The sequence below is a fragment of the Anser brachyrhynchus genome (assembly GCF_964034855.1).
Source record: "Anser brachyrhynchus genome assembly, chromosome: 2".
Lineage (NCBI taxonomy): Eukaryota > Metazoa > Chordata > Aves > Anseriformes > Anatidae > Anser > Anser brachyrhynchus.
In genome coordinates, this window is record NC_137695.1 from 10,793,694 (window position 1) to 10,820,667 (window position 26,974).

At 37.7% G+C, this 26,974-nt stretch overlaps 1 protein-coding gene across 3 annotated transcripts in view; it reads right to left on the minus strand.

Moving 5' to 3' along the window:
* Positions 1 to 7,696: 7,696 nt before the first annotated feature.
* Positions 7,697 to 26,974, minus strand: part of ESYT2 (extended synaptotagmin 2) — an 84,591-nt gene continuing 65,313 nt past the window's right edge. For 2 of the 3 annotated variants that reach the window (XM_080578561.1, XM_080578563.1), the window contains exons 14-23: positions 22,254 to 22,316; positions 20,198 to 20,272; positions 18,184 to 18,270; positions 17,264 to 17,413; positions 16,084 to 16,472; positions 14,390 to 14,488; positions 13,479 to 13,610; positions 12,046 to 12,151; positions 10,963 to 11,012; positions 7,697 to 10,847 (exon numbers count right to left, since the gene is read on the minus strand). In XM_080578561.1, coding sequence (XP_080434687.1) covers positions 10,802 to 10,847; positions 10,963 to 11,012; positions 12,046 to 12,151; positions 13,479 to 13,610; positions 14,390 to 14,488; positions 16,084 to 16,472; positions 17,264 to 17,413; positions 18,184 to 18,270; positions 20,198 to 20,272; positions 22,254 to 22,316 — 1,197 coding nt within the window. In that variant the 3' untranslated portion in view covers positions 7,697 to 10,801. The remainder of the gene's footprint in view (positions 10,848 to 10,962; positions 11,013 to 12,045; positions 12,152 to 13,478; positions 13,611 to 14,389; positions 14,489 to 16,083; positions 16,473 to 17,263; positions 17,414 to 18,183; positions 18,271 to 20,197; positions 20,273 to 22,253; positions 22,317 to 26,974) is intronic. The other variant, XM_080578562.1, reaches the window with a different exon arrangement.

The window sequence follows — 26,974 nt, forward strand, 5'->3', positions numbered from 1 at the left end:
TAATACAGTATCCATGAATCTGCTTATCCTCTGAGGCACGCTGTTAATAATTTACATGCATTCATTTCCTTTTTTTTTTTGATCTTCACATACTTTGATAAATAATCTGAACAGCAAGGGAGAGAGATGAAGTTTCACACTATTCCACTTCTCCAGATCTCCCCTTGCCTGAAGGTAATACTGCCAATCATCCTAGCCCTTATTTGGGGGCAACTGTCAGTTTTCAACGGTGGCATGATTAGACCATGAAACTGCTTATTTCCCTTAAATTATTAATATTAACATGGAACAATTTGGGAGTTTAAGAGATTAAGTAGAAAAAATAAATAAAAAAAAATTCACTACAGATGAAAAAAAAAAAGTACTTGTTAACTGGAACAAAAATAAGGAAAAAAAAATGCGCCCAGGGAATGCAAAAGCTTTTCTAAAAAGCCACTCCCTGGAGTAGCTCTCGACGCTCTTCAAGTACTGAAGTGCCACCCTGTGGGACCTTACCGGTACTGCTGGGTGCCTTCTATGTTCACACCAAGATGAGTTTCAGGTGTGAAAACAGTGCAACTTTATTTATTTTGCTTTATTAAGATGCGTTATTATAAAACAGTTATTATTATGTTCTGACTTTTAGTCCCCTTTCATGAAAGGCAGTGTTATAAATCACGATACTTTTACTCCGTTAAATATTAGTACCATCAAAATTAAAAGAGATTTCTGAAATGCTATTAAATGCCCACAAAAAGAAACTATCATGTCAGTATTTGCATGGATAAATCCATCCTGCTGTAAACAAAAGAAGTATTAGTAGTCATAACTACAGCATTTTACAGCATAACATCCTGAGCATCTTCAGAATATTATGTATCGATGGGTACACTTAGTCACTTGTTTCAAATGTAAAACACTCCAGTCACATCTGCCATGTCTAGACTACTTTAACCCTATTAAATGCAACATTCTGAATTATAAGAAACCTACAGCTCTTCTAAGGGTTCCATCTCCTTTCAGCTATTTTAGGCTTTATGGATGAAGAGAAGAATTGTTTCAGAAGTACAATAATACTGTGTAGAGAGGCATCAGAGATAGGAGATTCTCTCTGTTCCATCTGTCTAGTATACAGCATGAATACATTGTATATCAGAATGGACATGATTTGTTTATATTTGCTTTTATATATATATGTGCATATATGTGTGTGTACATATGTATGTGGCAAACTACATTAGTTGGAGAACATAATTTGTCTCTCACATCAATGTTGGCCTTGTCAAGGCTGAGACATGAGCGTTCCCCGTATTCCTGATCCAGATCAGGAACCTAACCAAAGCCCATTGTACTTTTTTCTTGCAGACTGCATGCCCAGTTTCTTTCATTCACAAACACAATCACAGAATCACAGAGTTGTAGGGGTTGGAAGGGACCTCCAGAGATCATTGGGTCCAACCCCCCTGCCAAAGCAGGTTCCTTAGAGCAGGTTGCCCAGGTGGGCGTCCAGATGGGCCTTGAATATCTCCAGAGAAGGAGACCCCACAACCTCCCTGGGCAGCCTGTCCCAGTGCTCCGTCACCCTCACCGTGAAGTTGTTCTTTCGCATGCTGGCGCGGAACTTCCTGTGCTCTATCTTGTGGCCATTGCCCCTTGTCCTGTCCCCACAAACCACTGAAAAGAGGTTGGCCAAATCCCTCTGTCTCCCACACCTCAGGTATTTATACACATTGATAAGATCCCCTCTCAGTCTTCTTTTCTCTGGGCTGAACAGACCCAGGTCTCTCAGCCTTTCTTCATAAGGAAGATGCTCCAGGCCCCGTATCATCTTTGTGGCCCTCTGCTGGACTCTTTCCAGGAGATCCCTGTCTTTTTTGTACCAGGGAGCCCAGAACTGGACACAGTGCTCCAGGTGAGGCCTGACCAGGGCAGAGTAGAGGGGGAGGATCACCTCCCTTGACCTGCAGGCCACGCTCCTTTTAATGCATGCCAGGATCCCATTGGCCTTCTCGGCCATCAGGACACACTGCTGGCTCATGGTCAATCTGTCATCCACCAGGACCCCCAGGTCCTTCTCCTCAGAGCTCCTCTCCAGCAGGTCGTCCCCCAGCCTGTACCGATATGTCCGGTTGTCCCTTACCAGGTGCAGGACTCTACACTTGCTCTTATTAAACCTCATTTGGTTTCTTCCTGCCCATCTCTCCAGCAGGTCCAGGTCTTGCTGAACGGCAGCACAGCCTTCTGGTGTCGGCCACTCCTCCCAGCTTTGTGTCATCGGCGTACTTGCTGAGGGCAGACACTATTCCCTCATCAAGGTCGTCGATGAAGATGTTGAACAAGAGCAGACCCAGCACCGACCCCTGGGGAACACCGCTAGTCACAGGTCTCCAGCTGGACTCTGCGCCACCGATCACCACCCTCTGAGCTCATCCAGTCAGCCAGTTCTCAACCCACCTTACTGTGCACTCCTCTATCTCACACTTTCTCAGCTTTGCTATCAGGATGTCATGAGAGACAGTATTGAAAGCCTTGCTAAGGTCAAGGTAGATGACACCCACTGCTCTCCCCCCATCTACCCAGCTGGTGGTGCCATCATAGAAGGCAAAGAGGTTGGTCGAGCATGACTTCCCCTTGGTGAATCCATGCTGACTACTCCTCATAACATTCTTCTCTTCCAGTTGCTTGGAGATGGCATCCAGAACAAGCTGTTCCAACACCTTTCCAGGGACAGAGGTGAGACTGACTGGCCTGTAGTTTCCCAGATCCTCCTTCTTGCCCTTCTTGAAGACCGGAGTGACATTGGCTATCCTCCAATCTTCAGGCATCTCTCCTGTTCTCCAGGACCTTTCAAAGACAACAGAGAGCGGTTTGGCGATCACCTCTGCCAGCTCCCTTAGCCCACGTGGATGCATCCCATCGGGACCCACGGATTTGTGTGCGTTGAGCCCACTCAGACGCTCCTGAACCACTCTCTCGTCAACCAGCGGGGAGCCCTCCATTTCCCAGCCCCTTTCTCCTCCCGCCAGGGTCGAGGAGTCCCAGGGGGGAGTCCCTGAAGGAAAGGCTGAAGCAAAGAAAGCATTCAGTATCTCCGCCTTCTCGGTGTCTCCCGTTACCAGGACACCCCCCTTGTTCAGTAAGGGACCCACATTATCCCTAGTCTTCCTTTTACTGTATACATAGTTTAAAAAAAAACCCCTTCTTATTATCTTTTATCTCTTTTGCAAGCCTCATCTCTAGGTGGGCTTTAGCCTTCCTCATTGCGTCCCTGCAGGCCCTGACAACACTTCTATACTCCCCCCAAGAGGACAGGCCCTTTTTCCACATTTCATAGACCTTCCTCTTCCTTTTGATCTTATCGATGAGCTCCTTGCTCATCCACGCAGGTTTCCTGCCCCCCTTTCCCGATTTCCTACTCTTAGGGATGCACCGATCCTGAGCTTGGAAGAAGTGTTGTTTAAATGTAGCCCAGCTCTCACAAGCACTCTTGCCTTCTAGCAACCTAGCCCATGAAATAAAAGAGGGAATAAAGAGGGAATATACAAACAATAAAGAGGGAAACAAATAAAATAAACATAATATACAAACAAATAAATAGGGAATTAAGGGAGTGTAATACTTGCTCTGTGCAATATCATCTGGGGTTATGTTTGGAATCAGGCTCTTGGAAGTGCTCACAAAGTCACTCATTTAGACATACGTGTCAATTATTCCTGGTCTATGTAACAAACAGATCTAGCATCACAAGACCTTGTGACTATGTGATTTGCCATATATTTTCTGATCGTGTCCTTAAGCAAAGGAAAATTGTTTTGTAAGATTTTTCTAGTAGAGCCTTATCTTTGCCCATTTTCCCCCATGTTCATTGTATCGCCGTATGATGGATTTCACTGTTGTTGGACATCCTGAGTCCCTAGCCTCATTCTTGAGCTAACAGTAGAAATACATGCTTAAAAGCATGATAATGTTTAAATATGCTGGTCAAGAACCTTTCCCATGCCTTAAACTGTAATTTGACTTCTGTCTGCCTATGACTGGTTTCAAGTTTTTGCACTTCATCTTATTAGAGTTGTGTCAACTCCTCTAGGGAGTAATATAATCAACTCTAAATTTTACAGGGCAGATAAATTTGCAGGGCATGAAACACCTGTGTGAGTTGCTGACACAGATGTATACCAAATTTTTGGAGAATGTAGAACCTTAATCTTCGAGAAGTTTCATGCTTTCTCAAATCATGGACCAGTAGTTTTTATTTCCAAGTGCCTGATGAGCAGATGCCTTTATACGAACATTTTGGCAAAACGAATCCCCATATTATTAACCCCATTATGAAGCTCAGTTTTGTGCCTCAGAGTAAAGAAGGAGAGCAGAGCACATTGTAGAGTATGCCCGTTTTTCACTGCTTTTCAGCATTGACTTCAGGCTCCACTCCCAAAGACACCTAGGAACCACACCACTTAATTGCTGTTCAAGAAAAAGTGAACAGGCAGCAGACTTCAGAATAGGATCTGCACTACCATCTAGTGGAATATAAAGGTGTCTTCAGGAGAAAAAAAAAGAAAAGAAAAAGCACTAATGTGCATAAATCCCAAAACTTTAGTGTCTCACATTGTGAAAGACAAGCAAAACTAAAATGCTTTATAAGCAAATTCAATGTTAAAAAGTAAGTATTATTTTCATTCCCAATAATCTGAACTAGAAAGAGCATGTTAAATACAATGAAAGCTACGATGTAGAGCAAAGTTATATAAGACTCCAAGATTTACAACCGTTTCAGAAATCTCATCTTAGTATCTTAAGGCTTCAATTCCAACTCACTTTACCTGCATATTAATGATTTACCTGATGAAACACGAAGATTTAGCATTGCCACAAATACCATTCTATGAGTCACACCATTTCCAAGAACTCATTTTCATTTCATTTCATTTTTCATCACCTGTATGAGTGACATGCCTTAAAAAAAACAGTTCTTCATTTGGATGCTGCTGTCAGAGTCTGTCACATTTATCCAACTAAGCTCTGAACTGAAAGTCACAACAGAGGACCTGTTCAGTGGTTATCACGCTTACTTTAGCTTAGAGAATAGCTCGATTCATGCCAAACCAGGTAAAGGGCCTTATCGATTCTAAGTTGAAAACACTGAAACCTGGTAACTTGAACTAAACTTCTAGATAGCAACTGAAAAGCACACAAAATAACCTGAAGTACTGGTGAAAGTATTGGTGAAAGTATTTCTCCCATGCTGAAGGCAGCATGGAACTGACTTGCAGAGTATTTATTAAACTATTAATCTGCATGAAGCTCCAGTTACCAGTCTCTGAATGTTTGTCGAATAACACATTAGCTTGCAAATCCACGTTAAAAAAAAAAAAAAAAATCTGAAATTCAGCATTGGAAGCAATGACCATTAAATGTGAGCACTTTATTTATTTATTTATTTATTTATTTATTTTAGGGATCTCTCCCCAGTTAACCAGTAAAATCAATAATTTTCATTCAGTACCTACAGACAATTGTCATTTTGCTAGCATTATCTACGTTACAACTCAAATTCTATGCATAATGTTTTTAATTACTAAATTTTTGCATACTCACTTATCAAATATTGCAGCTTTCCCCTGTTTTTGTGCTCAGCCAGTGTTGCTACAAGCCCACCTCTGAGAGCTTGGGGTCAGGCAGCAAAATGCCCATGAAGACCTGCTGCATAGGACCAAAAATGCATTTACTTACCTTATTTTAACATGAAAAAATATACTCGAGAGTCACAGAATAATTCATGTTGGAAGGGACCTCCACAGGTCATCTAGTTCAAACTTCTGCTTACAACAATTCCATTAAACAAAACAAAATCAAGAAACCACAAGTTGATCCACACAGTCACATGACAGATTCTCACTGCACACTGGTAAATGAAGTCACAGGACAGCCGGGATGCTGGGACTTCGTGACTTTCTGCTGTACGTTACTTCTCAGGCAGAGTGCTGCGCAGCCATCGGTGGGGACAGTTGGGTTATCGGGTTCTGTCAGGAACAGGTCCCATGGTCCCATTGCCCCACACCAAGAGCCACCCCAGCTGTGGTCCCCTGGGATGTGGGCACGTACAACCCCGGTGTAAGGATGGAATCTTGACTGGCTTTGTGTCCTCATACCTGTTTCTGTGTGGAAGTTAAAGGGAAGAATGGTCCCTGTTAGCCCTTAACTCCTTTGCAGTGAAGTGTACGGCTACTGAGGGCTCACAGGAACAAAAGGAGACAGGTTGGCTTCACTTCAGTTGCATCTGAGGTAACAGATATGCAGCAGTCTGCTCAAATTGGATCCCACTGTAGGTGACTGGCAAGCAGTATTCCCTGCAGATGGTGAGAACAGAGAGCATCACCTCTATCACATGAATACAGATGAGAGAACTTTGCTCCCAGAGCTGTCATCTAATCTGGCAGCTAAGCTCACGGCATAGCACTTACAGAAATACAAGTGGATTTCTTACTTCAGCTGCTTTGCAATTTTCAAATAATGTATTTCAGAAGATGGCAAAGAATACTGATGAGAGCCTGACAATAAGCCTTAGAAATTAGCAGAAGAGCACACAGTGATAAAGTTAGACACTGTTAAGGTGCATAAAAACAATATTTGTCATTAAATAGCTCAAATCCTACAGCAGCCAGCTACAGCCACAAATAGGTCTGGGGACCATCTGAAGTTTTGGTTCTTTCTACCAAATGTCCAAGGTAGCATCCAACATTCAGAGTTTGTCTGGGGGAAAATAATATAATTAAAATAATTAAAGCAGAAACCACATAGGAAACAACTTTTTTTTTCAGCTCTTAGCTGAAATAACTGTATTGGTAACATTATTGACAAATACGCTCTAAGATGGAAACTAAAGGATGGTCCAAAACGGTTTACACATTGCAACCGATATTAAGAAAAAGTCTAGGTTTGGCTGAGCCCATCAAATCAGTAACCAAGTCCATCTGGACTGTTGTACACTCTGACAAGTTCTCGTGAAGACACAGGCAGCACTCTTTGCAAGTGCAGGTCCAGTTACCGCCTGAAGGGAAGGTTTGATTTGGGTCTCAATTTGTCCTCCCATTGATCAGCAGAAGCCATTTATTCTGCTAAAGAGGAACATACCTCCCCCCAAAAAACCCTCTACAACACAAACCTTGTAATTCTGTAGTTAGCACCAATAATGTGTATCTTGTGGGGTCCCTTCAAAATACAATAGTGCCCAGGTTATGAACATCTGCAGCTTTTATCTATGGATGATGAAAACTGATTATTAGGAATTCAGACACGTTTCAGCTGTTTAAGGGAAGAGGTATTATAATTATTTAGGTTCCAGGTGAATTTGAAAACATATTTCATGACAATTACCAAGTACTAGAATAATGATTATTTGTTCAATTGATTATTTTACGAGAGAAAAAAAAAAAAGATTTAATACGCTCTTTGTTCAATTTATGTGTGAACCTGTTCCAAACCAACAAGCATGGAATTCCCCAGTTCAGGGATTCATCCTGTACTTCTCACTCCACTTTCTCTCACATAAAACCCCCAAATCTGCCTGGACACCTCGTAGCAAGGCCACCTAGGTTGCAATATTTGGAACATCTGTCTTTTTTAACAGCATAAAAATTTCTTAGATTACAAATTAGGACAGGAAATGCAAAAGAGACGAAAAGTGTGTGTGTGTAGAGGGAAGCAACACACTGACTTCCATATGAACCATTTATTGAATACATGCATCATAATGTAGAATTACATGAGCAAAAAAGGCAATCTGTACAAAATTGATTACCCTTTGTTCTCATTTCAACTCTCACCATTAGCTGCAGCTCTGATAAAGGATTCAAGACAAAACTAAAATTCTTTTAACCCAAACTTGAGTGATATGCATGCTGATTTGAGTTTGGGTTGGATCACTGCGGTAAAAGAGAGCTGGTTTTCATGTCAGTGAAGCAGAGTAATCCTAAAAACAGTTTCAATACTAGAGACTGTGGTTGATACATACAAGCAACAAAGCTCATTTTAGCCATTTCTTAAACATCTTCATATGTTCATATTTTAAGGCACAGGATAAACAAGAACTACATTAAAAGCTATCAGTTGATACTGAATACATTGACTTGATAATGAAGTGCAATTCTTGCCCAGAGGAAAAGTGGTGTTTGTCCTCGCTACTTCCATACAAACGGAACACTCAGAACCTGGTAACTACAATACAGAGGTTTGCTTCCACTACCAACAACAGGCATTCTTATTCTAATCCAGGTTCACTCAGAACATTTCTAAATAGTGTGGCATCCATGACTGATACCTGCCAATCAGAATTATGGAATTTGCATTGGAATTACAATCACTTCAGATTCCTAAATAGGAACTGCACTTTTCTTAAGAACCTATCCTTAATGTGGGGTCCTGAGCTATTTGAAAACCTGTCCTATACAATTTATTCAGTTCCTCACTTTGTGCTATCATCATGTGTTTACCCAAACACAGCATCTTTTCCCCTGGAGACTTCAGAAGACAAAATATGCGCTCTTTTTGTTCAAGTGCAGACTTCCAACATCTGTCCCCAGACCTCACTTAAGACTTGAAGCACTGTATCGGTCTTACTGCTTATCGGTATGCTAGGGATCAAACACTGCTGAGTCACTGGCTAAGATGTAGTGCAAAAGTTCTTCCACCTCTGGCTGAACCAAGGCAAAAGACAACTGTGCTGAACTACTGCATGCACACCTCTTTCTTACAACACCTTTTGCTTTTTCAATTTCCATTGCATTAACAATAATTCTGTTTTTTCATTTCTAGCATTTTAACAGAGATCTAGCAAAGAAAATCCATATTTCATAATATATATTTTGTATGAGCAGATGAGTATATATGCATACAGACACTCATACAATCCAATATAAAGTGAAGCCTTCAAATAGAAACGTTTCTTACAAAGAACCTCCCTCTATTGCCCAGTCCCTCAGAAAGTAACAGCAGCAAAATCTACAATGTAGGTTTGTTTGCAAAAATTGTCTCATACAAAATGTGGCAATAAGAAGGCCATCACTGTATAGAGGTGTATGTGTGTGTCACATCTGTGTGAGAAATGTTCATGTTAAACTGAATTTTGACAAACTAAAATAAGTCAATTCTTAAACTTGAAAAAGACAAAAAGCTACATCTATGGTAGGCACTTTGGTACATCTAGTAATGTAGGCATATTCTACATCTAGAATTAAGGTTCCGTCAGTAATTTTACAATAAAGCTAATTTCAGGAGTTTATTGTTATACTTTAAAATTCTTTCTTGGCTGAGAGATCATTCTAGAATCTTAGCTAAATAATGTACTTCTTCTGTCTAATTGCATACTTATCCAAGAATGAGGCTGTTGGCTCTGAAAGAGCTCAACTGTTCTCTTGGATTCATAATGCACATTTTTTTTTTTTTTAATAACAGTCTGAGAAAACTTACCAGCAAAAGAAAAATCAGTTCAGGATACAAAAACACCCCATAGTTCATAAAACTAGAGCTGTGAGCTCAGCTGCTGAGGCTGATACTCTCCCTTCAACTTGCAACTGTCTACTTTTATCAGTTTGAGTATCACTACTGATCTTGCAGCAGACTATGGCAATGCTTCAGTAGAACGCCATTATTTCTCAAGAAAGCTGTGTGGACCACTGACGTGCATTTTCTTCATGCACCAAACGCACTAAGTAGCAATGAGGCAACTGTAAAGACAGTCACTTTCAACTCAGTTTCACACTTTCTTACATATTGGTGTTCCATTGTAGTATTACAGAAGGTATAGAATAATAAACTATTTAGCACAGTATTCTATAATAAAAAGAACATATGTTTTGTACGTATGCCTACTGTATGAACTTACATTGCAAGCTGATTTGTATACCTTATCAGTGAAACAAGGCAGACAGGACAGTTCTAAATAGAGATTTGTTTATAATACAGTAAAATCCATGTCCTCATGCCTTCAAAGGGTCACGTGTTTAGTACTGCAGAGTACAGGAATAAATAACAAAACCCAAGTGAACCTGTATAACAAACTGTACTGCTTGTAATGTTTACTCCATTAAATGAAAACTCAAATTTATAAATCATGATTCATGGACCTCTCTTTATACAATATTTATAGAATTCTCATTTCTGTTTATAATATTCTATAGCAGGATTTTCCAATAATACATTTATATATAAATACTAAAATGTTAATGTTTTGTACATTTTAAAGTTGCCACACTGGGCCAGAAGCACAATAAAGTAAAAACATTTTTCTGCAGTTTGTTTTTGAAGAATATCACAAAATGATTAACATTAAGACCATTGTGCTGCAAAGACAAAAGAGATTCATTTGAAGAAATTAACATGCATTTAGAAGAAAATATCTATATCCTTTATCTAATTTTGTTCTTAATTCAAACCAGCATGAAAGAATTATAAAAAAATAGTATATATTTACATGGTACAGTATAGCTTGGTGAGATATAAAACAAGGCAGGAAACATCTTTTCACTTTCTAATAGGTATAACCACCATAAAGATGAACTTAAACACAAAAGGTTACTTTACTGTATGATTGCACATGACAGTAACATGTAAAATTTTTGAGCAAATTAAAATACAAAATTTAACAATGAGAAACTGTATGTCTACATAAAATGACCAAGTGTTATAAAATTATTGGGGATGTGTCTAACAACTAAATTGGTAAAGCTATAAAAATAATATTGGTACATCTGTGAGAACAATGCTTTAAAAATATATAAAGGTTGGCAAAGGTATGTGTCAGGAACTCCCGGTATCCATGGGCCTAGCTTGCACCATGTGGTCTTGTACCATCTTCTGTTAAGTCATACCTGAAAACAAAGAGAACAAAGGAAAACGTTTTTACATTTAGCATGTATTATTAACACTATTAACATACCAGTTATTAGTATGCAATATTATTATTAATAAAGGAAATATACTTACCACTGGGTCCAGCCTTTAGCTAGTTCTTCAGATGCCAGAGGTATCAATAACTGGAAAGTTGACATTAGTGATTAATGCATTCTGTCTTTCATTCTGTGTCTTTTAAAGACTAAATTTGACAATCTTGTCAACTACAGGATAAGTAATGCCATTAATAAACAACATATTTTACAATGATGCCATCATAACTATCTTCCACCTGTAGCCTTGTAGTAAAGTTTCAAATTGGTAGTTTTAGCCTAAAAATCTGTACCCTTAAACTGGTCCCAGAGCACCTCACAGGCATAACTTCTGAACAAGGGATACGGCAGTCAGATGAAGTATTTATGCTAACAGACATCCTTGTCAACAGGAAAATTAAGAACACCATTCACCATAAGCTGACCATAATTCTGATCTCTCTCATCCTCTTTACAGAGTTTGAATATGGCAATCTACACAGGTGTAAGAACATACTGTTCGTATGTGTAGGAAACAGAGTGATTTAATGACTGCCTGTAGAACAGTGAAGGTATAAACACAGTAGCTGTTTCTGGCATTAGGAATGCCTCCAGTAGTTCTTTTTTCATGGATTTTCTGGAATTTTAATTACTAAGCATAAATTTGTTGTGTTCTCTATGTAATTTTTCTTGTCTTTTAGGTTTGATATAATGCAAAAGCTAGCCTCTCACTACTGCTGCAGATAAGATGTCTGAGCCACCTGTGTTCAAGACCAGCAATTTTGCCAGACCATCTCCTGAGATATCAGTAGTTTTCTACTGGCTGTTATTTAGTTTCTCTGACTGTATAATTAATAAATCAAACATGCAGGGTTATTTTTTTTATTTATTTTTTACTGCCAGTCTCAGAACTTACCATTCTCTAGAAGAGATTACTACCTCACAGTCTGATATATGTCCTCTCATCCTTTGCAATTCATTCCTTCCTTTACTGAACCTGACATCTAAGCCATCTGTAATTTTTAAAAGCTTCCTACCTGAATCAGTTATGTCAGTCAACACTAACAAGCTCATATCACAAGAGAATTTTAATCTTTATGTAACAACATACAGTACAAAAGGAATTTGCTTATTTTCAACTTACTTTGCCAAGCAGCCCTTTATCTTTGGACAAGAAACCACCACTGTTCTTCACTGCTACATCTAGTGTTCTTCTCTGTACTTCAGGGAGGGAAACACTGAAATCAAATCTGACAGAAAAAGTGATGCTTTAGAGAGAATTTTGTACCTGAAGTGCAAGTTCAGTTCCTACAGCTAAACAACAATTAAAATCTAAACCAAATTATACCCCTCCCTGAACAAATTCCCCCCAAAAAAGCCTTGAGATAAACGATGAGAGAAAAAATCCCAAATTTTTGTCTAAAATTTTTCTCCTATACTTTGATCAATATTAACACCAAATCAACATCAAACATTTGAGACTTCTGTCCCATTGCTAAAAGCAACAAACAAACAAAACAAAGAAAAGGCCAATCACTGACTACAGAGAAGAGAGTGAGGAATCCTACTATCTTGACAGCTCAGCACCACTATTCTCCAGAAGGGAAAGACTGATCAGTCATGATCTTCATTCCTCTAGAACCAGAGCTCATTTTCACACCAAGGAAACTATCAACTTTTAAGAAAGAATGCATGTTGTTTGCTAGATCCGAAACTTACAGAAAGTAAGGGCAGGATTGCACCACAATCTACATCTGTTTGTCACTACAGTTCTTAAGCAGCTTTACTGCTTTTCAATACCTTTTACTTTGAAAGGTGCAGAAGAACAAATCCTGGGATAAACAGGAGCGAGCTGTATCTACCAGAGCCTCTAACTAACAATTTACAGATTTCCTTGGACAGAATATACTGACCTGTTTTTTTCCCCCAAACTAATTTTCCATCTACAGAGAATGCTCTTTGTTATTGAGAAGTGATGGGTGAGGGAGGAAGAGGTATGCATCTGAGTGAAACCATCATCAAAAAGCTGAGTACAAAGATAAGGATCTGTATGCAATGAAATACTGCACAAGCTTGCATTAGTTCCAACCTGTCGGCCAGGATTTAATCCACATGGAAATTTCCTGACTCCCTGGATGCTGAGAAGTACCATGACATAGATTGATTGAGCAATCTGATCATGTACAGACACTGGCTAGCCAGTCCTACAGAGGAGGCAAGCCAGAAAACTGGCCAGTCAGAATCTACATCTTCATGCCTCTTGTCAGGAAAGCCAAGTTAGCCACACTAGCCAACTAAAAGGCACTCATGTTCCAACCAGCTGCCCAAAGAGCGCATGCCACTTCTTAGCTACTTACGCAAACACAGTGTAACATGGGATAAGGCAGAAGAGAGGAATGGCTGGTAACAGTGTAAGAAGGGTTATAGTGAAAACAGGGAAGAGGAGGATGGAAAGAGCTATTATACAGGAAGAGAAAGGTATGACCGAGTCTGGTGGTTCAGGTAAGCTGAGAAATCTTGGTTTGGCAGCTTTATAATTATATAATATAGAACCACTACAGACAGTTTAGAACATACATTTGATCAAACACCGGGTTTAATGTCTTCTTTGATACGTGTGTTTTTCTTCTTCCTGATCTTCTCTTATCAGGCAATAAATACATTCGAACATATGGATCGGATCCTTCTTCAGAAAACGCTATTAGATTTCTGTGACCAGTGAAAAACAAGGAAAAACACTTTAGAAAATAAATGAGACATTGCTAAGTACGTGTCCACGCTACTATCCCTTAATTTAGCACTCTATATTTAAATAAAGTTCATTTCATCACCACATACATATCTTTGATGTTTCCCATGCACGAAGTACCAAACTTGTTGAAAAATATTTCTAGAAATGTTACACCTGTTTGAGAACCATCTGCATCTTTATGACAATTGTATTTTAGAATCCTTACATAGATAAGCTGTGGGATATCCTGCACAAAGTATGGCTACATATTGGCTACATTCTAATACATAGAAAAGTGGAAAAAAATCTAAAAAATGCTAAGCAGTAACTTGTACAAGATCAGATAAATGGTAAGTAGACAGCAGAGCTGGAAACTTAAGGTTTCTTGAATTCCAATTCAATGCTTACATGTGGCTTTCCAAAAATCATGCGTTTTTGTCATTCCACGAAAAAGTCAGGCTCTTAGATAAAGATTTTAGACACTTCTGATAGAAATCTACATACCGTTTCCATCTAAAATCTGATATAGGCAAAGAAAAAAAACACAGCAAAATCTTCAGTTTTAACTGATTCTGTTGTAAGTCTAACTCTATATGATTTCGTATTTACAAGTAATTACAGTCAGCATGTCATTTTAAAAGTAATTAAGACCGTCCACACAATCGAACAACTTAAGAGGGTAAATCAAGATACGACAAAGTCATATACCAAGAAATACGCACAGAACTAAAAATAAAATTTGGTGCCTTATGCTCACCTGCAGGAATGCACTACCACAATCAGTTTGTTTCTTTGTGAACTATGACGAATTGTTAGCTGTATCTGTCCTAATGGAGATTGCCCCAGGGTTGTTCCACTGTGGTGAAAGAGCAGAATATTGTATGTTTTTAAAAAGCGTGTTTTCAGTAAGATCCAACTGAAATACATGAAGTATTTCAGAACAGTATTTCCAGAAATATTGTATTATCTATTTCAACTGTCACTGCACCAATGTGAAAGAAGAGAGGAAACAAAAGTTAGCATGTGAGTATATCTTTATCAGTTTCCCATAGTCTAGGCCATTGACAACCAGGCTAGAATGAAATATTTCAGTTCAGTATTCTCTTAATAAAAAAATAAGAAAAATAAAGGTCAGAGTACCTAGATACATGTGGCTTGCAATAAAGAACCTCCTTAGCCATAGCTTTACCACTCTTACCAAATAATGAAGTATGAAATTTGTGGATTAAATAATGAGTAGTATTTCAACATTTATCATAATTAATAAAGTCTAACCCCACTTTCGGGATAAAAGAGAGACTGACAAACTGAAGACAAACCAACAAAGGACCCTAAAGATAAATGGGGAACTGGAGCACAGAAGCAGTTGGGTTTGTACAGATTGAAGAGATGGTCAACAGCATATGCAAACATGGTCTTTCATTACTTAAACATCATAGAAAAGACTGAGTCATACTCCTCTTACACATGCACAGTGAGAGGTCAAGTTACGGCTAGAAAAATTCCAACTGGAAATAAGGAAAAATGTTTTTGCAGTGGCATGGTTAAGCATCGAAACTGCTGAGAAAGTTTGTAGAAACTCCATGCTTGGACGTATGCAAAAAACTTGTCTGGACAAGGCCCAAGAAAACTGATCTAACTGAAGCAAGATTTGCTTTGAGCAGAGGGCTGACTTTCCTCCAGAGGTTTCTTCCAAACTATATTACTCTACTGATTCTATGAACTCTGACACAGAAAATGAGGAATTGGTTCAATCCCTTGCTCACAAACTAATATAAAAATTAAATATATACATATGTCTTTCTCTATGAATCTACTTAGATTCACAGAGAAGCTTCCAACTTGAATAGGGATCTAATGGCTTCCATTCTCCTATTCAGAGTAGAATAGCTGCTCTGCTACCTTTACTGGTAAGTATAGCTGCCCTTTGAGGTAAGAGAAAAAAAAATAGAGAATTTAAGAAATCATGGTTGCAGCAGTCCTCAGTAATTGAATAATAACTGACCAGCCACTTAGCATTCTTTACAGTCAACTATCCCTCTGTGTAATTTACGAAGAAGACCACCTATATTCAGCTTAAATTGGCTTAATGCTAATATGATTCAGTGGTGCAACTACTGGCGTGAGTGTGACTAATATTCCACCAACACATATTCTTCCTTCTCACCATTCCACTCTTTTCAGCACTACATAGTCAGTGCAGTAATGAGAACAAGGTGGACTTTATCTTGCAGATCACAACAATGGTGTAGTAACTTCTAATTGCAAAATCTGTCTAACTGAGGTACCAAGAGGAAGCAGAAAGTTCAAAGGCTGATTTTCTAATTCCAGGCTCAATCTGCAACAGGAAAAAATATTACTGAAACGCAAACTGAGCGATTTCTTTGGCTGCATAACATTTTCTTATAAAGCAACTTAGATGTATTGCAAAACAAGTAATTAACATCATACTTTTCAAGTTGTCGCAGTCTTTGCCGTAGTTCCTGTGTAGCAATGGGCAGAGATATGTCTGAGGCTATGCTAGGAGTTGGTTCCTTGACTGAGAGGTGGCTGGGAGAATAATTGAAGTTAGAGGCATGAAGACTGGAAGAACTTCGGCTGAGATCTGTTGGCCACTGAGGACTGGCATTGGGAGGCTGACTTTTTTCAGCTACCTCTGTCTTTTTATCACTGTCAGTCACTGGGGAGGCTGGAACAGGTTTGTTTGAATCAAGTGGTGGCGAGACAGGAACCTGAGGCTTAAAAGATGATTTTCTTGCATCTTTGGAAACAGACGGCCTTTTTACTTGGGCTGAGTGTTGATGATCTGGAGATCTTGCTTGCTTTTCAAGAGAAAGGACCTAGATACAGTTAAAATACATACAATATTACTATACTACAAAAAAGAGGAATAAATTTGTTTCTACAAGAAGTACTTAGTGACAAGTTGTTAAATTAAGACAGTAAACCAGGACCAAAAATTTTGGTTACATTCATTTACAATAGGAAATAGTTTCATGTTACAAATACATTACATAAAGTGCTTTAGAAAAGAACAAGTAACATAAGGTAACAGAAGTGTTCCAGTACTTCCAAAGAGGTGCCCTTACTTATTATGCCAAATAATTTACCTGGAGGAAAACAAAAACCAACTTTCAAGCATGCAAGCTTTTTCATGAAGTCTCCAATGTACTTGAAAGTTGGTCTGAACTTTTCTAGTACTGTGAAGGTACTTCTTTTCTGCATAAACTTTACTTTTTTTTGACCATGATGACCTCAGTTCCATTTCTGTAAGATAAAGTTAATTTCAGTGATCTTACAGTGACTGTAAGATCTGTAAGATCAAGTCGTAAGAGACTAGCAGGAATTGAGATTCCATACAGTTTCCAAGCCTAAAAACAAGGGGAACCTCAGTCTTAATTAAAGCAGGTTACTGTTTTGTTCCAAGAATTTCTGGTTTTGAAATAGAATGTATTTAAAATAGAGAATATCTTTGTGTGTACTTGGTAGTGCTGCTGGCCTAAGGACACCAGGAATTGTGACACACACTCAAGGAAACATACCATCTTCTTCATAAAGATAAAAGACCAGAAGTCATGATAGTTTTAAATATGCTTTCATATGTTTACAATGTGAAAAGTTTTAAGAGTACCCTGAGTGCAATCTTCATGTTTATAGTGCTGTTTGGACCAGAGTTGCTCAGGTGGAACCGCTGATGCATAGTTAAATCTTCACTCTCCAGCAACTGACTTAGAGGCAGTTTGAGGTTCCCCAGAGAACACTGGTGCTGTTCATCCCTCACCTGAAGGAACACATAAGATAAACAATGTTGTATCATCTACTTTGTAAAACTTCACAGAAAGAAAAGGAAATGACAGTTTTATTTAAAAAGAAAAGCACAAAAGCACACGGAACAGTTCTTCAACCAAGTTTCCCTGATCCTAAAACTACTTTACACCAAAGAAGAAAATAGCAAATATACTCCACACCTATTTTCTTCATCCCTATCTTCTACAGCAAGACATAAAACTAACCAACTGCATCTACATCTAGAATATATATCTAGTTGATCCCTGATCAAAATATCTGTGGTTTCCAAATGGTCTGTGCAAAAATGAGTTCCCACAACTGTTAGGGGAATAGTAACTAGGACAGCCCTCATTTACAACTACATGAGTAACATTTCAGTAGTGTAAGGGGGATACAGTATTTGGATAAAGCGAAGACTTCCTCAGCATGAGAAAGGTAACAAAATCAACCATACATAACTGTATTACTGCTAGCAATTGAGAAGACCAAAGATTCCAAACAGACATCAAAATGTACTTCTCTTCCTTGTATTTTATTTATTTAAATGTGGCAATCATCAAGCATAATGTTCTACTGAAAGACTGGTTATATTTTTTAATAGTAAATGCAAATAACATTTCATAGCCTAGTATTAAAAACCAATTTAAGCATAACTGTAATGGTGTTCACAATATAATAGATGTCATAACAGCCTATAACATCTAAATATTGCTACTGAAATGTCTTAAAAAAGAAAGGTATCTAAAGAATGGGACAATGTACCTCAACTTCAAGATCTTGTCTTTTGGGGTTGTGTACAAAGAAAGTGAAGTTTTCCTCCCATACTGGTTCATTGGTCTTGTATCGAATCTAAAGTCAGAGAACAGGAAGAACAGGAAGCAGACAAATTGTAAAATACGTTTGTTCTATGTATGTTTCTAATAAAGCTCTTTTTAAGAGTTGAGTACATTTTTCATTTTGTCTTTGCAAAATTTGTTTAAAACCTAACACAACTAAAGATCAGGTGGGATCCACTCAAGGTGTATGTAATATCACATATCAAATTATACATAAGAAACGTAATAAAATGTGTTTTGCTTGCACACAGATGAGTTGCTTTACATAGAGTACAACTCCTGCTGAAGAACTGTTACTTCCTATCAGTCTATGAACAAACGTAAGGTATTTAGACTGGCACATTCCCTCTCCTGTCATACTTCTCTGTAAGGGCTGAACTAACTCAATGCAAAAAAGAAAACCACCCATACTGTGTGTTATCTACCTTTCTAGGTATCACTTCACTGTTCCTTTGTCATTTTATTTTAAAGAGCAGCTTGAATACATGGAGGTTAGTTATGAACAAGACAAGTGTGCTGAATGCCTTGCATCAGTATCAGAGGGATCACCATCAACATTGGCCTCATCACAGGCTACACACCACCCAATTAGGAAAAAGAGATGGGTGAGGTAAAGAGATGGATGAGGTCTTCTTCTGACAAAGCTCTCTCGGGTCTGCCAAACCAAGTTCTTACCTTAGAGCAGTTGAAGCTCTCCATTTCCTAGTAAAGCAGCACAGTGCTGCTTAAGCAATTAGGAGTTTGTTTTAGGATACAACACACTGTTGTCTTAGGGTTGTTCTCAGTCATTTGGGGTGTTGACTAGGAGTGGAGCTCTTCCGTACCTACTACTTACATATGAGTAAGACTGGTTTGCGTATGTGACTATCAGTGATAGTGATACGATCCTAAGACGCATGAGGATGAAAAATAACAGAATAAAATTCTTGGACTTTAGAAAACCAGATTCAACTTGCTCTGGGATCTGTTCAGAGGTACTCCATGGGTGTCTACCTTAGAGGGCAAAGGAGCTAAGTCAGCAGTGCACTCTTGCAAGTAGTGCAGGCAAACTATGTCCTAGACTAAGTCAGTAAGAGTATAATCAAGAGATCAAAAGATGAGCATCGGTCCACTCAGCACTTGATAGGCCAGACCTGGCATACTGTGTCCAGTTGCAGTACGTTGACTTCCCCCATTCAAGAAGCATAAAGAAGTTGGAGAGAGTCAACTGGAGGACCACCAGGATGATGGAGAACTTGACATATAAAAAAGGGTTGAAGGCATTCAGTTTGTTCAACTTAGAGACAAGGCAGTGGAAGGGGGATCTAATCCAATATCTAAAAAGTAGTTATAGACCAGGTGGAGGTACGCATTGACAAGGATACATAGCAGCAGGACAAGAGACAACAGCCACCAGCTGCTTCACGGAAAATTCATATTTTTCATGTACATGAAAAAATTCTTCACCATGAAAACAATAAAACATTGAAATAGGTTGCCCGTAGAAGTGGTGGAATTTCCTCTAGGGAAATACTCATGACAGTTACACAGCACTTGGGCTAATCTACAGTCCTACACTTTAAACTGAAGGTTGAATCAGATGATCTTCTTGGTCCCCTCCAACCTAAACATTTCTGTCTATGCATTTTCAAATCCCGACCAGTGTTTTGAAGCCCGTGTTTTGCTCACATTGTTACTTACACAACGACTGTGGCAAGAATCCCAGCTGCAGATCAGAACCCACTGTGAAAGGACGTCTACAAATAGTTATAAATCTGGTCTCTACTCACAGACAGCTTGAATTAAGTACCCATTCGATCTTTGGCTCCTTGTTGAAAATTTCAGTTCTGGTGATAACTTTTAGAGCAGTGCATGTGCTCAATGGCTTGATAGCCAATACCAATCACAAAGAGCCACCAAATGTCTGTAGACAGAGACAGGTACAGAGAGCAGGAACTTACCTTACTTTCCTGTGCCTTGTGTCCAACTGACAGCAAAACAAGTGGGTTGGGATTGCTGTTTATTTTCTTTCCTGACTGGTAAAGAAAAAGCAAAAACTTTGTCTTCAGACTAAACTGTTTTCCTAAATGTCTCCTCTGAAACTTACATGTCTGCATCTTAAAAATACGATTCATTTGCATTCTACTGTATGACAATCTATTATTCTCAGCATTTTATTCAACAGACTGGAATGGCATACTGGCTAGTGACTGGTGAACAGATTACTAGCCTGGTGAACACATTAATATGAAGGTGTCCAACTTCCCTAAGTAAACTAAAACAAAACGTTAGAAATAAACTGGAATTTTAGACTCCTTTCTGTTTTCTTTGGATGAAACTGAAAAGGTGCAAATACTTTAATGAGCATTACAACAACCCCCAAAGCCCACAAAGCATAGTTAAAATTGCAAAATGAGTATGGCATACAGATGGAAGATATGGAAAAAACCCAAACTCAGAAAGTTCACTTTATTTACATGGCAGTATTATTATTAAGCTGGATGTAATATCAGAACATTGATATTCCCCACTTTCAGTCTGGGGAGAAGGAAGATTCACTATAATGTACCTGATGTATATTTCTACAGTTTACCAAATACTCTTTACTAGAGAATCAACCATCTGCCATATCTGAGCCTTGCTCACCAGCTGTATAGCATTACATCAAACTGTGAAAATAAACATCAGTTTAGAATCAAATTACATACACAAAGGAACATTCCCAATTACATGTTTCTTCAAAAATTTTAAATTAACTAAAAATTTGTCAGAAGGAAAAGTTAGACATGAAAGTTAATCATCTCAAGTAGGTGTTAATGCAGTTTAAGAGGCCTAGACAATACAGTATGCATAGTTAATATACTTTGAGTTCTACCTGTGGGAAACTGTAAACAGAAAGTTAGTTAAAATCTACTTTATGCATGTAAGGTCACAAACAATTCAAATAATTTAATTTTTTTAAATTAAGAATGAGTGTATTTTAAGGTAATTTTGGATCTGAACTTACATTTTTGACAGCAACTTCCACTAATATTGGTTGATTTTAATGTGACACACTGCTTATTAAAAATACTTTCCTTTAGAAAAAAAGCTGGTAGAAATCACTCCTTTCTTGGATGAATGCCGCCCTTCTTTTGTGATTTCTAATAAAAGGTATATAGCCTTAATCAAAGACAACAGACTACAAGGTCTAAGGAATACAAAGAAAGTCAGATTACATTCCAGCTGATGGTGGGAAAAATGGTAAGAGAAATTTGTTTCATTTTTTCTTCACCCATAAAAAGGTGTCTAAAGCTCCCTTTTTTCATAAAATGAAGAAACTCCATTAGTTTGCAAAAAGACCCTGTTGCTTATTCTCATACATAAATATAAATAATATTAATTCATGCTAAATAGATAGGAACACACCTCTAACATCTGCCACTGACAAATTTGCTGTTGACAGGATATTCAGTCTATTAGAGCCTGCCTGTTGTCCAAGTTCCTCCACCTGAGAACTTGGTTCATGCCTTCCAAGTTTGCCACTCAACATGAAGTCTTCCGTATCAAAAGGCTGGACTGAATTTATTCAGCATTCATATAAAAGATGTAAAACCTTCCAAAAACATCTAGCAGAAAAATGATTAATTCGAAAATACATAACACATTGATTTTGTTGGCTAGTCATTCAGAGTTGAGCAGTAAAGTATCACTCAGTATGTAAAAGATGTCTTAGCTTTCATGTCGGCTTTGTTCTTTAAATACTACTTCAAGCTAGTTCTCAGGATTAATTTATTTTAGTCTTCTAAAGCAGCCTATGCTCCACTTGACTGATTTAAAATTCAGATTACCACAGACCATAGAATTTTACCAACATCTTGACCATTTCTTGAAATCAGATGGTAAATAAAACTGAATCATACTAAATATAGATCTGGCAAAAGAAATTCCATTCACTGTTGCAAGGAAAGTGTTGCAGGCATTCGTGCACTTCCGATTACTATTGTGACCTTAAATGGACAACTATATTAGTTTTACCTTTAGGGCTTTCTGAACAGCAGCCTTCTTCAAGCCATCAGGGTTAAATTCTAATGGATTATGCTTTTAAGTCAGGAGAGAATGAACACAGGAAGGGTTAGTAAAGTCATGCAATGAAGCAATTTCATTAGGTTAATTAATTATTACATGAAAACATAGGACAAAAGAAACCAAAAATCTTTCAAACAAAACAATGATGGGATCACTAAAAAAACAAACAAAAATAAAGAAATAAAAATGGACAAAGCTTTTTTTCCCCCATATCCTCTCTGAATGTTTGTATTCTGCTTTTAAACTAAGGTACGCCCTTTCAATACACTTACATTTCCCTTATCAGCTCTTTTATAATAATAAAAGAAACTTCACAAAACAGGTTGTATTGAGAGCTTGCTGTCCTAAGCATCGCCTTCCAAATGAACCTTTTTAAAATCTGGCTACATATATTTTCACAACGTTGAAGGTTCTCTGGTAAATCAAATGGTTATGTGAAGGAGCCCTTTTGTGGGAGAAATTACTATGCTCAAAGTATTGACAAGACATAGATCATTATAAAAATTTTAGTTGTTTGAGACTCTTAACCAGATGAATGACATAAAGACTGCAAGCTAACTAGAATTACATATATTTCACTTAGTTGAAGGCATACAAATAAACTAACAGGAGGAGTTTGAACTGATTTAGCAGGACAAAACACCTGACTATTTTCCATTAACTAAACAAAGTTTTGCATTTTATTTTACTAACAATAGATTGTTCTTGAAGTGATACATGTAAATTACAAAAATATTACGGAAAAATTTTGATGGCATTCAATGCATAAGAGGTAATTTCAGCAAATATATTTTTGACATAAAACCTATTTTATGTCTGGCTTTTTTACAAGCATATATTTCTATTTAAAGGGAGAATTGTGCTTTAAAAGCTGTAATATATGGCAAAAAAAAATAATTGCATAGTGGCTTTTGTAAACATGCTGGATGATGAACAGAAAACAAGATAATTAATGCTCTGCCAAAAGAAACGCTTTCATGAAATACAAACTTAGAATTGACTAAAATTTGAAAAAAGATTTTAAGCTTCATGCAGAAATACTTTTTTTTTTTTTTTTTTTTTTACATTTTCTTTGGGGATGTCACATCCATATATTGGCCAGTCTGTGTGACAAGATTCCTAGCGTTCAGTTTTGACATTTCTGTTTCAGAAGGAACATACAATATAATGAAACTGGGGGGGAGGCAGAAGTTTGGCTTTTTAAAAAATATGTATTTTTTTTTGTAAAATAAAATTAAGCAGTCTTCCAAAAGTACTTGTTTAGATATGTTAGGGTCTAAGATTATTGGACTTAAGACCTTCAAACATAGAGACTGCACAATATCCCCAGATACACTGATCAAAATGTTTAATTCTCCTTATCATTCAAAGGCTTTTTAAAGCTCAACTGGTATATTCCTTGCTGGAATTTAAGTACTGCTTTTTGTTCTCTGACAAACATGAAAAACTTTGTTTGCAGCAGCCTTGTGTCCTTTCCATCTTCATTTTTTATCTCCTAAAGCTAAATGCATCCTAGTTATTCTTCCTCTGCTAGTCACATTTTCTAGCTTTCTCATTATCATCACTGCTGCCCTCTAGATTCATTTTAACTGGTCTCCATCCTAGACAGCTGTGTCCAAAATAAGGGCCTTACTAATGTCCAAGCAGAACAGAAGGATTAGTCCACACATCTTACAGGCTACACTCCTTTCTATAGTCAAGATGGTATTTGTTTTGTAACAGCATGATACAGCATGACTACAGATCTACTCCTGTCAGACAGCTTTTCTTATCCCATATTAATATGAGAGCAGTACATGTCCTCTTCTGAAAAGCACCTAATTTCAGATCATATGTGCAGTTCATCAGTATCATTTTGATACATAAACTGCCCCTCAAACTTACTGGCCATCCTTCCCTTGCATTTTTACCTGCAAATTCAATACACAGTTTTTCCCCTATGTTATTGTTTCAAGGAATTTTAAAAGCCCAAAACAAACCTCTGTCATCAATTATAAAGGTAGGCAACCAATGATTCCTGGCTATTGCACAAGTCTCAATTCCTCTGGAATCATAGCAAGGAAGGCCAACAGGGATACCAGCTGGGGCAAATATGTTTAAGCCAGACTTCAGGTTTCAAGGGAAAGAGCTGCAGGTCCATGAGGAAGGTGGCTGAAAGGCTGGGAGGGAGGAGACTAGGAGAAGAAATGGGACTATTCAATAAAAAAAAGCCAAGAAAAGGTCTTGCCTTGGATTACAAAGTTGTCTTGCTATGGTTCTGAGCATCTCTGAGTTACATGAAAAGGGGACGGTTATCCAAGAACTATGCTGACATCTAACAATGAAATAAATCCAACTTCAGGTTAGTATTCTCTAATGGCTAATGACTTTTGCAGTAAATCCTAACATAGCAAGGCCATAAATTATATGGCACCTAACAAGCTGTTTTATTATTAAGCCAAATGCTAATTTGATACGCTGTAGAGTACAACTCATTACTTATGTTAACTCACTAATTTTTTCTTGGGGTTCAGATGGTGCTTTAGAAGTTTCTAAATCTCTCAGCTGATGACCAGAAGACAGTGACTGATCTGGAAGAGCTGATTTAAAATACAGATAATTTAAGTGTTATATACATACACTAAATACAAAATATATATATATGACAACATATCATAAAATTAGTATTATGTACTTCTAGAAGTTATAGTAAGAGCATAGTTCATAATCCTTAACTTCAGATAAATCAGATTTAGATGGGTAAATGTCTGAATTAGGTGCCGTGAATCCAGGTTTCCAGCAGTCAATAAAAACAATTAGAAAGAATCTGAGCATTCAGGGCTTTGTTTGTTCCTCTCCCCCAAATAAAGTGAAATCCCTTTTTAACAGCCACCAAACACATCCACAAACACCAAAAATAACTCAGACATGTCACTTAGATACCTGAACTTAGAGGTGTGAATGTCTGCATAAGACATTGAAAGATCCCCTGAACACAATGGGCAGTTCTACAACTGCTGAAGCTGTTATCTCTGGGCTGTAACAGTCCTCTCCTCTCCTCTCTCCTAGCTTCCAGCCATAAATCTTGCCCCTTTGGTTGCTGCAAGACTGGTACCCAACAGCAACTGCAGAACAAGCCAGCTGACAGTGCTGTCGAAGGAAACCCAAACATAGCTATCTTAAAACGGTTCCACTCTGACTTGCAAATAGCTTCATGGATTTGGAAAGTTTTGTCCTGTATCTCATTAAGTACTGTTATATCTAGATGCAATGTTCTAATGCAATGACTCTAACAAAAACATCAAGGCTACGCTTTAATCAAACTTTTTTTAAAAACGATATCTCTATAGTTTTTATAATTAAAACAGCAACTACTTATCAGTTTTAGCACCAAGATAACTGAACCACAGAATATATGGTTTGAATCCTTGTGATACCTATAAATCACGTTTCTCCAAAAATATAAGTATCTATGATTATGAACTGTGTATCATGCTCATTAAATTTTATACAACTTGGTTAGTAGATGCAAAGATTTTTTGATACTGGAAAATGAATTCCTAAACAGAAACCAACTGAAAGGACCAGGAAAAGGATTGTTTTGTTGGTTTATTGGAGGGAGAAGAAGGAAGAGTGTTTTTAAATCAAGGTTTATGATACGAATCAAAAGCAGCCAGCTACAAATTAAATCTGCACAATCTACAGTGGCATAACTACCTCCCTGGCAAGAGAGTTCTTATTCGGAACAGACTGCCATTCTTTCTGGGGATACCAAGGTTGCGTTTACAGACTTAGGTGTAAGTATTCAGAGACTCATTAGTTTGCAATGATCTCCTATCACTAAATTAAAGCAAAAATATTAACTTTTTATTCTTCCTAGCCTGGATTTTCCTGACTACAGACTAATTTGGAGATAAAAAAAGAAAAAAGAAAAAAAAAAGGAGCTTGGGAATTTGCAAAACAAGGAGCATCATGGAGTGAAACAGAATTTACAAGGGAATTTATAGTTTGGGATGCACAAAGAATCACACCCATTTTTAGCTCAATACTTGAACCTGTGTGGAAAGGTTGCAAGTTCTTAGAAATGTTGAGTGCATCACCATTAAAGATTCTGGGATGTTGGTTGTAGTATTTATTACATTTTCTTTCCTTTGCAATAAAAGCCAACAATTGCCAGCACACAGCGTGCTAGTATAGTATGCATTTTATTTCTCAATGAATCACCAATTTAAGCTAAATGTAAGAGCTTTTACAACAAACTTATCTTGGGTTTTTATCATGAAAGGTTAATTACTTACCCAATGATATGCTGATCAATGAAATTTAAATAGCCTTTAAAATGCAAGAAAAATAGCACAAAAAACAATGCACACTTGTTGAAACCATGCAGCAAAACAAATTGCATGCTCTCAATCCACTAGAGTGAGTGGCTTTAGTAGCACTAATCCACACTCTGGCAGATAAAAGGTACAATACAAATAACACCAGAGAACTCACAAATAGTGCTCTATAGAGTGAGGTAGTGTTTTCACAAAAGACTAGTCCCGATGCTCTCCTCTCTTTTAAGTATCCACACCCAAAGTTTCCCTCGTAGATACTCTTAGGAAGATGGAAATGGAAGGAGAAAGCAGAGTGATGGGATTGTGGCAGAATGAATGCATAAGCAGCTTTACTACACAAGAAAGTTAAAG